A 14,509-nucleotide genomic window follows, 5' to 3' on the forward strand; every position below is an offset into this window, starting at 1 on the left:
ACAGATGAGCATAATTTGTCTGTTCTTGTACCAAACCATACATTTCAGTTCACTGTGTGGGAATGTCTCAATTCTATCAAGCATGAGCAAGATATGTGGGACATAAAACTCAGGTCTTGTATAGCATCCTGGTGAGTATCTTATCACAGGGAGATCATCAACATTTGTCAGAGTATGTGTGGATTTAGTAAACACTGTCACATCTAGAAAATACCCATTTTAGATTTAAAATGAATGTAAAATGTGTATATATGTGTCTATGTGCATGCGTGTGTGTAACATCTCCATGTTATTTGTTGACAATTATCTATTTCATAAGTTATGAAATAAAAGCTTTTAGCCAAATAACTTCATTGTATGTTTCCCACTTAAGGGTAAGGTAGAGGGGAAAAAAACCCACACGACTTCATTTTTCTAAAACATTGGAGATTTGCAAATCAATCTGTAGCTGGAGGAGGATCTGTAGTTGTTTTGGTTTTGGTTTTGGTTACGTGAACTTAGAAAGAAAAACTTATTTGAGTGCCAGCTATCACCTTTTCAATGTTATCCTCCTGTAAACCCCTTCTATTCTCTTTATTGAGATGCAGCAGTAGGATGGAGACCGGGATGTTCATGGTTTTGAGCAGGTGCTGAGCTCTGCAACTTTGAGTCACACAGTCTCTGGTCCGAGTGACCCCGGAGGACATGGTAGGATCCCTGCACTGATCCATCAGTGAATGCTGTTATAACCTGCTGCACTTTGCCTAAATGAGCTATATAAATGGTCAGGGTAACTTTAATTATTTTTTTTTTTCTTCTGCTATTCTCTTTTTTTTTTTTTAAACTAGGAAATATGTCATTCATGTAGCTAAAAAGGAAAGAGGCGGTTTTATTTGTGAAACAGCTTTCCTTCCTGCTACCTGCCCCTCTGAACAGTACACCCATCACAGAACATAATTTTCTAGTCCGAGTGCTGTTTTATCATGCCTTTTCAATACATATTTGGGCTGTGATCTGCAAGACTTCTGATTTTGCGGAGATGATACCTTGCTTAGGAACCAGTAGCTCTTAAGAAGAAAGTCAAAATAGTTAAACTTCATTATAAAAACTTCATAACTTAAGTGCAGTACTTCATATTTTTTAATAAAAACATGCATTGAGAATATTCTTAGCAATTTTATTTGTGAATATTGGAATTTTTTTTATGTTCTTTGGTCAGAGTAGCTGGTTTTTTAATAACAGGTAGATAAATACTTATCACTTCCAGATTAAGATAATGAGGAAATTAAATTTTCCTCTGTAGACTTTGTTTTGTATTTAAAATAACTGCCTCCATAGCTTTTCTCTCTCTCTATTTTTTTTTTAACCTGCCCATTTAATTTCAGTAGAATACACAAGTGAACCTGCTGACAGAAATCTATGAGATCAGAAGAGCCGATACACACCTCTGGGACTGGAAAGTCCGAAGCTCAGCAGGGCTTTTTTCTTTCCCCAGCTTTAACAAGCTGATACAATGATGGGCTGCAAGAATCTCAAACTTCTTCCCCACAAGTAAGCTGAGACCTTCTCAAGCTCCTAAAGAGCAGGAGACATCAGCTGAGGTTACAGCCCCTTGAAGCTGAATGGGACATGCCTGGTCGCTATCTGAAGTCCCCCTTTGGACAGCAGTGGCAGACCAAAGCACCTTGGATTTTTCCTGGGAGGAGGCAGGAGATACTGCTCCCCTATCTTAAGCATCTCCTGCCAAAGCCGCTTTCACAGCCTTGGCATGGTGGGCTGGGGACTGGGCTTCAGTCCTTTCTATTTTGTGATATGGCAAACACTCCTCTATTTTCCACGTAAACTGCAGTGCCATTAGAAGCATGCTACCAGGATGGACCAATCTATGCTTTATGCCCAGAACCTTTTCTTCTTTAGAACCACCTCTTCTAACCAAGCTACAGGCACATTTGTGGTTATTTTGGGTCTAAAATCTTTCTGACTTCAACTTGATCGCTATTTTATTATCTTAATTTTACTCATTGGCCATTTGGTTCATTTGAAAAGCAATGGAGGCTAATCCTGTGCTGTCATGATGTAGAACAGTGGGGAATCCACTGGAATGTGTGCAGGGGGGTTGTCTTTAAAATAATGAGGTTTGACAACCTTTCTGTTTACAGCCAGCAAATCAACATTTAGAAAACTTACCTTTAAACTATTTCTTTGCACTTTCTTCATTATGAAATACTGGAAAATCCAAGGTGTTTTCTTCAGATTCCAAGTGTTCCTTGTACACTCTGCCTTCAGTTTTGAGGATTGCTAGCATTCAGTTTCGAGAAAGAAATCTCAGGTTGATTTCCATTGTGTTGAGAGAAAAAAAAAAAGAAAAAGAAAAAGGAAAAGAAGATCAGGTCTATTTGTAAACTTCATTCACTTCAGCCAGGAAATGAAATCAGTTTTGAGTGTGATACTGATATTATTTCTCCTCCGCACAGAAATGTGCATGGTAATTTATGCTTTATCACTTGTGATTGTCTCCTCACTGATTTTTATTTTCTTTATTTATTTTTTAATAGTTTGGGGGGCTTTATTTTTGCTTGAACATAATTAGCATTACACTGCACAGAGAACATTATTTATTCTTGATCTGTTTGCTCTTCCATGCTCTCAGGTTTGATGTCTCAAATGTATTCGTTTACGAATAGAATCAATCAAACAAATAAAGGGCAACAACTTCTGTCTGTTCAGTTCTGCCATGGCAGGGACAAATTCAAAATTTATCTGAGAACTTTTCTTTCTTACTGAGCTACCATGGCAAAATAGAAAATGGCCTCGGTTTTGCCTCATTTTAAAAAGCTGTGCATACATTCAGCAGCCGATTATATTTCAGATTCCAAAGTACAGATTGTTGCTTTTCATTTCTCTGATGAAAAGCAAAATAATATTGCAGAGCCCCTCAGTTCTTGAAGTGAGTAAGCATTTCTCATAAAAATCCAGCAGCTCATTTTCAATCATTTGTAATAAATTAACCATGACAAACCAATGGTAATTCTCATGAATATTTGTTTTGGATCTGCTGAAAGCAGATGCACATTTCTTACTGCAGACCACCACAGTGACAGCAGCGTATGTCTCAGAAATCTATCAAGGTAGTTATTTTATGTTATGGTTTTCAAACACCTGTAGTATATCCCCGAAACGTGCTTCTCTTGTGCTACTGCAACTGGTAGCAGCACCACAACAGCCCACTCCTTCCTTGCGTGAGCTGTCTCCTGGCACCCCCGTCCTTCCCCTCAAACAAGCGAAAAGTATTCTGAACAGCAAAACTCACACGTGAAATAGGTTGAGTTTGGTGAACGTAGACATGACTGACTGGAAACCCAGGCTTTTCATCCGTTGGAGAGTGGAGACCAGTGCAAAAAATGCTCAAATATATGGATATTTAGTACTAAAACCAATATTTTAAATTATGTTTTAGGACTTCGCCCAAAAAGGACCCTGCGCTTGGTGCTGTGGACGGCAGAAGAGCAAGGAGGAATAGGTGCTGAGCAATACTATCAGTTGCACAAGGTAAATGATGTTTTCAGATGATTTGCTTGACAGTACTTTTCTCCCTGGTCTTGTGACTTGCATATTATTTTTGTCAAAATGTTCAGCTTAGTATCTAACCAAAAATAGTGATTCTCATTCTGCCTGAAAGTATATTTTCTGGGTTTAATCATAAATGTAAACTTCATTTTACATTTAACAGAAAGTGATGGGATCACACATATATGTATTCTGCTTGACCTAAGATACACTGTCACAAAACTGTTCTGAAACAGATACTTCATGATGATATCTGCCATAGCTTTCAAACATAGCTAACTTTTCAAGAACGAATGACGAATGGTCCACATATGTTGGCAATATAAATAAATTTTGTTTGCCTTACATATTTCTGCTTCGTTGCATTTTCCCATAATATTTTACAATGTAAAACATAAAATAATACAAAGAAAATTCTTTGCTATCCTATGTTAATAGTGTGTAATCTAAAATACTCTTTGTCAATTATTAGTTTTATGGGATCTGGAACATTTTAAATGGTTGATTTCTGATGATGCAAGGAACACACATACTCTGTGACTGATTATCAGGATACAAATATTGTGTATTGTCACATCTGTCTCTCCTGCCAACAACTGCCTTATCAAAGTACATCATGACATAAAGGCAGTTGCACAAAACTATTTTGGAGATATGTCTTTGGAACATGTCTGGGTTTTGTTTTGTTTTGTTTTGTTTTTCCCCAGAAAAATTATGCTATACCTTTATAACTAAGCTAAACTAGTTGTCTTTTCCCTAATTTAGTAGTATTACTCTCAGCAATGGCTAATATATCTAAGGCAGAGACAAGATGAATGCAGATGTGTTTAGGAAGTCACGTGCTGTACAATACTATGAAAGCGGACTTACAAGCAATTCCTAAGAGTATGTTTTTAATGGTAAGCAACCTGTCAGAACAAGTAAATGGAAATTTCACTTTGAATGAAATTCATTGTAATGAACAAAACTAAATCATTTTGCATCTGCAGTAGAGTTATCAGAAATAGCATTACAGTGATTTTGGTTTTCTGGCTAATTGATGAACAGTCAATTATTTCCCTCTAACTTGTTTAACATTACTAAGAAGTGTATTTAACTACCCATATATAAAGTAGTTCCTCCTTATATCTCCAAATTATAGGGATAGCTCAGCTCTCTTATTTGGAAGAGGTACTTAGGAGCTTACTCTCTCAGCTTCAGGGAGGTGACACGTTGCCATTTAGTATGTATTAAGGACTCTGGATTTACCACTAGTACTCTGGTGTTTAGCAGGATTAAAGTAGAATGAAATGTTCTGGAATATGTAGCACAGGAAAGAAGTGCTTCTCCTGTGCAGAAGTGCATTTTGGAGAAGCTGGAGGGATGCTTTGTGCCTAGTGCACACAGCTCATGAGAAATGTATCATCATCACCTCTGTAGATTTCCATGTTGGAAAGTAAGTTCCGTCCTATGGTGATGGTGTCAGCAACACACGAAATTGGCTCATGCATCTCTCATCTTTTGGCAAAATGTCTGCATTTTGCTGTTGTCTCTAGGATTTGTATTCAGATTATCAAAAAGCAGGCATAATAATCAAATAGGGAAATATAAAGCAGTCTGGGTGTTGTTTGGAAGATATTTGGTTACTTTGCTCTTTAGAAAATGGAGACAAAAACGTGTCTCAATTTTTGCTCTGCTGATGTGATTCCATCTGGATGTTGTGCTCTGCGAAGAAAGCCCAGTCTAACTTAACAAGAATTTGTAATTTACATGGAGGATTTAAGCAGAAATGACATCCGTCTGTTGTTTGTTGTTCTTGTTTCCCCCCTGCAATGTGATCTGGCATAATTATAAATTGATACAACGATAGGACATCGTATTACTCATAATAACAAAATAAAGCAGATTAATGCTGTACATTATATTTAGCATGAAAAATAACTTTTAATGATTTACTTGCGCGAATTTCTGGCAATTAGGATAGTATGGCACAAACATTGCTTGCTGATGGTAATGAGTACAAGTTAACTAAGAGTGGTATTTAAAGATGTCGTGTTAAATGAAAGATGGCCTGTGTGACTCATCTACATAGCTGGGCTTATTATGACTTTAGTTTGCTACAAACAAGTAGAAATATGAATGCAGTAATTCAGCACAGACAGACATGGATTTCCTTGACATTGTAAATTACCTCCTCGTGTCAGTGGTAATGTGGCAAGGGAGAAGAAATGAAGACAATACAGTACTGGACAAGTACAAATACTCTTACTTTGTAGCTTATTTATTATTTCTTTCAATTTAATTTCAGGCCTTTCTTCCTCATCCGTCATTATAGGTTGCCACTGCTAAAAAGTGGATAAGTTACTGCAGAAATAACTGAGATAGCAGCAGCATAGTGGTTTTACTATGGTGCCAATAACTAACTCATATCCCTGCATAATAGCATTATTTATATCCCTCAAGTATTTGTGCACAGCCAAATATTATAATTTCTGATGATTAAAACTAACGATACGATATAATGACTGTTCAGAGCTTTCTGAGAATGTAAGAGCTGCCATGTTGGGTTGACCAAAAGCTCAGTCTAGTGCTGTCTCCTGTTTCTGATTGCGTCCAGTAAATAGATGCTTAGGAAAAGCCTATTTGCCCAACTGCCGTCAGAATAAGCTCAGAAACATGAGTTACTCCTGCAACCGTGCTTTCATTTTATCAAAGATTTTTCTGGAGAGCATCTCGTGGTCTTCATCCGTTCTTTCCTTTGTTTTTTTTTTCTAAGATATTTCCAAGAGCTGAAAGCCAAGTATTGTCCAGCAGTTTCAGTGCCTCCATTAGTGCAGGGCTACCTGCCGCCCACCAGTACATCGCAGAGCACCTGCTCAGTTTTGACCATGGGGTAGAAGCCTCCCAGGGGAATCACCAGCACCTTTGCTCCCAAGGGAGATACCTGCTGAAGTGCTCACTGCTTTTAACTGTTAGCCAGTAATTAGACTTAATCCCAGACTGGAAAAAGGCTTGATTTGCCTCTACAGGAAAGGCTCCTGATCTTGATGAAGAGTAATGAAATTAAAGGATTTTAAAACTACGTCTGAAATCTTTGCCCAGTGCTTAGTGTTGTGTGACTCAATTGCTGAGTAAGACTGTTATGTACAGACAATACAGTAAAAAACTTCAAAAATGTGAAACACTGCAACTGCTGCTTTCCTTTCCAGGTTGAATGGAAGAAGCAGGAGGAACATGGTCTAGTAATTCTAGAGGACCTCCTGTTGCAGCTATTGAGTACAGACTCTCCTACAACCTTTAACAATGGTACCTGAGTGCCTTCCAGTAGGGTTTTTAACTTTCTTGTATGTTTACTCTTATGCTGTCTTCATGAGGGAAGAAATAAGTACATGTAATGAAGTGTCTGGCCTCTTTTTCATTGCTTTGGACTAGTTTCTGTGAAAGATCTGTATGCCTTGAAGAGAAGGTTACAGTTGTTTACCCAGCTGAATTAATGGACTATAAATGGCTGATACTATTTATTTTGGAATAGAAGTATTATATACAATCTCCTAGGAAAGTGTTGTGGTTTAACCCCAGCCAACAACTAAGCCCACCCCGCCGCTCGCTCACTCCTCCTCAGTGGGATGTGGGAGAGAATCAGAAAAGTAAAAGTGAGAAAACTCATGGGTTGAGATGAAGACAGTTTAACAGGTAAAGCAAAACCACGCAGGCAGGCAAAGAAACCAAGGAATTCAGTCACAGCTTCCCATGGGCAGGCAGGTGTTCAGCCATCTCCAAGATGAGGAGATGGTGGGCTCCATCGTGCATAACGGTTACTTGGGGAAACAAATGCCATCACTCTGAACGTCCTCCCCTTCCTTCTTCTTCCCCCAGCTTTATATGATGAGCATAATGTCATATGGTCTGGAGTATCCCGTTGGTCAGTTGAGGTCAGCTGTACCAGCTGTGTCCCCTCCAAGCTCTTTGTGCACCCCCAGCCTACTCGCTGGTGGGGTGGGGTGAGGAGCAGAAGAGGCTGTGATAGTTTGATGTGTGGGGGGATGTTCTGGTGGCAGGGGAGGGGATTTGCTCCCTGTGCCACCAGATCTGAGTCCCATCCCCCCCGGGGGAGGTTGAGCCAAATTGGCGCCTCTGCGAATTGCCCTATTTAAGTTGGGACAAAGGGGCGGGAAAGGGCTTTTTGCTCAGGAGCGAGGAGAGAGCAGGAGGGCGCTGCCCTCGCTCCCGGCTCCCGGCCGAGCGGCCGCTCGGGCCCGGGCCGGCGCCATGTGCTCAAGATGGCGCCGGGGGAGCCGCATAGGGGACTCGGTAAGCGCCTCGCTCCCGGGGTGCCCACCGGGCCGAGCTTCCCCAGAGAGGATTAATATCTAAGAGAAGACAACCACAACGACCGGGTCAGCAAAGATGGAGCAGGAGGAGGTGTACTGGAGCTGAGGCTTCCCTTGCAAATCGGTGTGAGATGGCAGGCGGCCCCCCTGCAGCCAGGGTGTACTCGGCGGAGCAGCGACCCACTCGTGGCCCGTGGAGAAACCCACGTCGGGAAGGAGATGCCTGAGCCCAGGAGAGGTCGTGGAGCAGGGGATGCGCGACCAGGTACTGTTGATAATGGGGCATGGAATGCACGACGAGGTCGTGGAGGCATCTGGAGACCGTGGGACGACCCACGCCGACGCGAGTGGCAGCAGCTCCCTAAGAGGCCGAGACTGGTAAAGCCCAAACTGGTGCAATCCATGGGGAGGATTGCAATCCTGCGGGCAGGACTTACTTTGGAAAAGTTTGGGGACTTTTTCTTTGTGAGTAGGGGATCCACCGAAGCAAGGGAAAAATGGTGTAAAGACTCCTCCTCCTTTAAGAAAGGAGCGGCAGTGAACAACATGGATGAACTGACCTGTACTCCCCATTCCCTGTCTCCCTGCGCCGCTGGGGGGAAGACAGAGCCAGGAACGAAAGGAAAATAGGGGGTGGGGAGGTGTTGTTTTAAGATCGGGCCTTGTTTTCTCTTTTCTCCTCTCAAGTAACCGGTTTCGTTCCCTTTTGTCTTTTGTTAAGTAACTGTTAATAAATTGTTCCAGTTTATGAAGAAAGCCTGAGTCATGTTTTGCCCGAGACCATGTTTGGTGGGTGCTCCCTTTTCGGTTCTTGTCTCGACCCTCAGTCCAAAAAAAAAAAAAAACCACGACAGAGGCCTTGACACTGTGTTTAAGCACTGCTCAGCAATAACTAAAACATCCCTGTGTTATCAACACTGATTTCAGCACAATTCTGAAACATAGCCCCATACCGCTACTGTGAAGAAAATTAACTCTATCCCTTCCAAAACCAGCACAGAAACCAAATACATTTTGTAATTAGAAGGCTAAGAGATCCTAGGCCACATTCAAATTTACTTTAGTAACTCTGTTGTGAGCATTATGGAGGCATTAATGTATTATGAATTTAATTCAAACCACATTAGAGAAAGCATTCTTAAAATATTTCTGCATGCTTTTATTTCTATCATAATGATGTTTACAGTACTTACCTAAATTTCTGGTGCAAATGCCTTACACTGTTTTAACTTCTTAGTAAAGATTTAACTTTATGAAAAATACCAATCACCAATGTTTACTATGGTTTCCTTTTTGTGTTTATTACCAAGAAGATTTGATATTTTGCCCAAACTGGGCCTGCATGAAAACAAGACTTTCTGAAATGCTGGTATCTTCTTGTTGCTCATTTAAGTACTCTTTGTTGATGTTCATGTGAGGTTTCTACTGTGAATAGAGTTACTTTCTCTAAGAAACAAACATCCAAAAAATTTCTTGTTGCTTTCAGGTGAAATGATTCTTCCCCAGAAAATATTGTCTCCTCAAAACTAGAATTTTCAGAAAACTCATATATTTCAGCATCCTGTTTATTTCCCAAGGTACCAAGTGCTCTGGTGAAACATGAGACATGGATTTGTGTCTGATTTGAACCAAATGCATCAAGGACTTTAATGTGGATTCTTTTGTCCCAGCAAAATATGTTGACCATTTGCCTACTGACTGTTCTCAGGAAATATTATCTGTAACCAAAAGTTCTGTAAAATTACTGCTGGTTGTTTTGACCACTGTTGTCCTGTTGATCCCTTTCATTGAGAAATGAATACTTGAGAAAAGATGGTGGGGAGTTAGGGGAAGGGCTCTTTACATTAGTGATGGGAGATAGAACAAGAGGAAATGGGCATAAGCTTAGTCAGGGGAGATTCAGGTTGGATGTTAGGAAGTATTTCTTCTCCGAAAGGGTTGTCAGCCACTGGAATAGGCTGCCCAGGGAAGTGGTTGAGTCCCCATCCCTGGATGTGTTTAAGAATAGGGTGGATGAGCTACTTGAGGATATGGTTTAATGGGGATTAGGGATGGTTGGACTCGATGATCTCTAAGGTCTTTTCCAACCTAGAAATCTATGAATCTATGAATGAAATGCATAAAGAGAGAAACATTCAGTTGCAAAATTACAAAAAATAAAATAATTGCACTGTATTCTCCAGAATCACAGATCACAACCAGTGGCACCCTTGATTGTATTAAGCACAGTAAAGCTAGCATAATTATACAATTATATTTTACAACAGTTCTTGGTCAGTAGGAATTCATAGCTCTTAATACTGAAGTGTCACATTCCTAATGAAAGCTGCAGAGAAAGACAGATTTTGCTAAAACACAAAAAAGGGTTGATTCCTTACTCTGCCTGAAGCAGGGAAGACCCAGAATCAGTCATGACAGTGTGTCTTCTGGCTGCCTAGTCTTTGTTCCATGTGGACAAATTTCAGACATGTCTAGGGTTAGGAGAACTTTTGTCTTTGCATCTTTCCTCCCTTGCCCTCATGCAAGTAGCAGAGCTTCCTTCTGAAACCTGAACTGGTGGAGACATCTTCTGAGGGTAGCTGCTCTGCTTTCATGCTCCAGGCAGATGCACCCAACCACAGGTCCGTGGTGTTTTGAGATGTTCTGTTGTAAGAAAGCTGGGCTCCTTCTACCCAAGCTCCCTGCAGCTGTGCAAGACAAAGAAAATTGTTGCCTCTTGTTGGCTCACCATGATGAACTTTCTCCACATTTACTTCTTTTCATTTTAACATTTAATCTCTTACCCAGATAAGAACCTAAGAAAGTTCCACATAAAATCGGGAAATATTAATGATGTGATAATTTCTAAGGTGTTGCCAATTTATTTTCATCTATCTTTTACTGAAAGTTACGAAAGTACTCATTTACTTACTGAAAGAGTAAAAATCATCTTTGGTTAAAAGATTTAAACCACAGTTTTTAATTTTGACGGTGTTGCCGATTTTCAAATGAAAACCTAAAACCTTTCAAAAAAAGACAGTGGTGGTACAGTCATTCAGAGGCATAGACAGTGTTTTGATACCCTTGTATTCGAGCAGTAAAAGGGCTAAAGTTACAGAATGTTTCCAGGAAGAGCACTTCTCTCTGATATACCTCTTTGTCAAAGAAAAAAACCTCCCAAGAAATGCTTCAGGTAATCTGATGCATACATTACTTAGCTTGCTCTAAGGTGTCAGAGCTGTCTGCTTTTTCTTGTCTATCATCCCAGAGAACTTAGAATACTGAATGGTCATCTCTGTGAATGCTGGCAAGTGGTTGCAGAGGAAGCAGTAGTGGTATTGTACAAGGCAAGACATGCTAGTAGTATGTTTTTACTGAATGAAGTACTAATAAGTACATGAGCAAATCCTGCTCCAGGGCTGTGGAAGTGTCTGGGACTTTTGTCATGGGCTTCTTGGAAATCAGAACTCCGTAACTCTGATAGAGAACAAGCCATAAAATCTGTGGACTATTTACAGACTGCTTTCCCACAAAACGTGGAAGAAAAATATTTTGTCTTTTAACAAAAGTATAAGCCTTATTCATACCTTGTCATCTATCAAAAATTGTGCTAATCTTCAGCTTTACAACAGCTTTCTCCCTTATAATGATGGAGTAATTTACAAAAATTTGTAACTTGGTGTTCCTAATTTTCCCTGCCTTCATTCAAAAGGAGCGTGAGCGGTATGATCACGCTTGTGGCTGGTGGTTATTATGCCTTGATGCTGGCGTGTCTCTGCTTCCTAACAGATGTTCTGGTGTTTTTTCTCTGGTTTCCATTTATGCTATTTTGCTTCATTAAATAGTCTTGTTCCCAAACAGCAACTCAGAATTACACTGCACCATGTTTATGTATCATTAAATGCTTAGAGGTTATTATTTATTTTATTTTTTGCTTTTCCAGCTGTCACATGCACTTAGGTGTTTCCAGTGTTTTCTGTTGTCTTTCCTGTAGTCGTCCTTGCCGGTCTAACAAAGCTGGTTGTTGATTTGGACACACTTTCAGTACTGCAGGTGGGATGACCCTCACTTCACCTTAAGTTCTGCAACACAGTTGTCACCATGCTATACTTGGATCCCAACTGCTCTGAGTCAAATACGGGAACACAAGTGTTGGTGTTTCCTAAAGTTAAGAGTAAATCAATAACAGAAAGCAGAAAACACACTGTTGAGTTAACTGATGTCCCTTATTACTGGAACAAATTAACCATTAGTAAAGGACAGTGCTTTGCCATTACAGACTTAGTGTTTTCCCTGTAAAGCAGTGATTTTTCTCGGTGGAATGAAAAATAAAACCACTAAATGAGCTATCGGACGAGTAATAACACTCTATTTTAAATAGCGCCAAATTACTGAAGGCTTTTAGTACAGCTATTCCCTCTCTTATCCTTTCAGGTATCTCACTGCTTTAGCTGGGTAAGTGGAATTGCCATCAGTGACTCAGTAGATTAGTCATGAGATGTTGAAGTCTAGTTTAATATTTGATAAGAATTAACCAAATGTCAGATTTTGACTGAATAAGTAGCTACCTGTAGGGTATACCTGATTGGGATTGCCAGTGTTTGTGCTAGATGGGACATGTTTCCTACCAATAGAAGTATCAGTCATGCATATGACAACAGTTTGTTTTCTTAATTGAAAAAATTTGACTGTAATTTCATGTTTTCAAGTGTTTGCCTTAGAGATGAGAAGCACTTATATTTTTAGTTTTGCTTAACAGATAAAAATAGATTGTTTATAGAGAAAACAGAAGCAAAAAGAATTAAAATAAAGAAATTAAAAATAGGAGAAGTATTGCCAAGGATCGTGCCTATTTGCGTATTCAATGAAAACAGCAAGCTATAGAAAGCTAATTTTCCCATGCAGTATTTACTGTAATGTTTCATGTAAAGTCCAGCTGAAGAGCTAAACATGATAAGATAAAGAGAGGTGACCTCTTCTGCGACCGAGTCAGAGAAAGGTAAAGGATAAAAGTTTGGTTTGATGTTCAGAGCATTAGGCAGCAGGTTACACCAACAAGAGTTCATTTTCTGGTATGTGCCAAGAGAAGTGGCACAGTGTCAAGATGCAGCAAATGGGATTGCTTTCTGAAAAAATTGCATACTGAGTTTAAAATGCTTATTTAGATGATACATTCACTATGAGGAAAAATGAAGGAAACAGCTGAGCCTGCAGTTATTTTATAAAGTCTTAGTGGTTTGTTGTGCTGTTCCCTTGAATTAGTCAAGGGAGCAATGTGCGGTCTCACCTCGCTTTGCTAAGTGGCAGTTGTCCCTGTGTCATACAGGGCAAAAGACAACGGAGCATCTTCTCTGTACCATATTTCCCAGCAGATATTTCTTCCTGTATAAGTAGAAATGCCAATATACGTGTACAAAAGTGAGTACAGTGAAACCAACCTAACCTTCTTTTTTTTTAGGATTGCAACTTTCAAACTCGACAGTGAGCAATTTATAATTATTCCTATCTTCTAGTGGACAAAATATGGAAAAAACTTTCTCAAGGACACATGGTACTTCAAGTAGTTGTGACATGTTTCTTTTTGTCCCCCAATGAATCTAGTTTCCCTCCCCTGGGTGTCCTGTTTTCGTGCCACTCCAGCACGTTCTAAGAACTGAACAGCTTTCTTACAGAGCGAGAATATGGTGTAATGTATTGTGGGTGGTTTATTTTCTCAGTTTCATATTAAAAACACATGCAAACATTTATATGAGAAAACACAACTGAAGACTGCAGTAATGCTGCTATACTAGCAGTTTATGAAGTTTTGGAACATAGGAATTCTGGTCTTTGGAGTGGTAAGTGAGATTTCTTCTCAATATCCATGCTGTTCCCGCACTCGCTCTTCTCCTCGCCTCGGTGCCCTGAGTAGTCCCTTCCACTTGCCTTATTGCTTCTGCTCATTGCGGCTTCTCCAAAAATGAGCAGAAATCTTGTTCGAAGACTCAGCCAAAGAGGCTATTTCTGAATTATTTCTTTTGTGATATCTATGCAGGACCTGCTATGATTAAGTTAGCTTTCATTGGCGATTCACCAGCACACCAAAATGTGTTTTATCTTCCCTAAGTTTTGCTCCTTCGGCTTGTGACATGAAGAAGATATAGATGTTTAAACATTCTTTCGGTTGTACCTGTGACTTTGGAGCATCATTGGTCCCTTTTACCACGCAGTGTGGTTTTCTTGGCCTGCTTCTCTCCCACTGTGTTCAGAGGGTCCGTAAATCACAATTTCGTGCTGAGGTTTGTGACCTGTAATACTGCCTTTGATGATAGGCCTACACACCACATGTATCCTAATTCTTTACATTTAATATTTTATAAACTGAAGATTTTTTTCGTTGTATAAAAATAGCGATTGCCAAGTTAATGACAACATTGATTATTTCCACCTTGGTTTCCAGTAGTTGGATGGGTGGATAGGTAGATTGGTTATTTTAAGCTATTATAACGTTTACAGATACTTCAGCATATGCAAAGATTTTGTATTAATTTTTTGAACTGCTGGATATATTTCTAAGCTAGAAATGAATACCTCTGCTATGTTAGAACTTGTTTCACTCAAAAGAGAAAAGTTTTGGGAAAGTAGAGTGTAAAACCCAGTTCTTGGCAAATTCTATAAAGAACTTCTGAAAACTT

At 39.7% G+C, this 14,509-nt stretch overlaps 1 protein-coding gene across 1 annotated transcript in view; it reads left to right on the forward strand.

Annotated features, from left to right (window-relative positions):
- CPQ (carboxypeptidase Q) overlaps positions 1 to 14,509 on the forward strand; it is a 151,167-nt gene that overhangs the window by 100,778 nt on the left and 35,880 nt on the right. Inside the window, exon 5 of the mRNA XM_086609482.1 lies at positions 3,437 to 3,528. Within this exon, the coding sequence (XP_086465608.1) occupies positions 3,437 to 3,528 (92 nt within the window). The remainder of the gene's footprint in view (positions 1 to 3,436; positions 3,529 to 14,509) is intronic.

This window comes from Tauraco erythrolophus, chromosome 3 (genome assembly GCF_009769465.1).
Source record: "Tauraco erythrolophus isolate bTauEry1 chromosome 3, bTauEry1.pri, whole genome shotgun sequence".
Classification (NCBI taxonomy): domain Eukaryota; kingdom Metazoa; phylum Chordata; class Aves; order Musophagiformes; family Musophagidae; genus Tauraco; species Tauraco erythrolophus.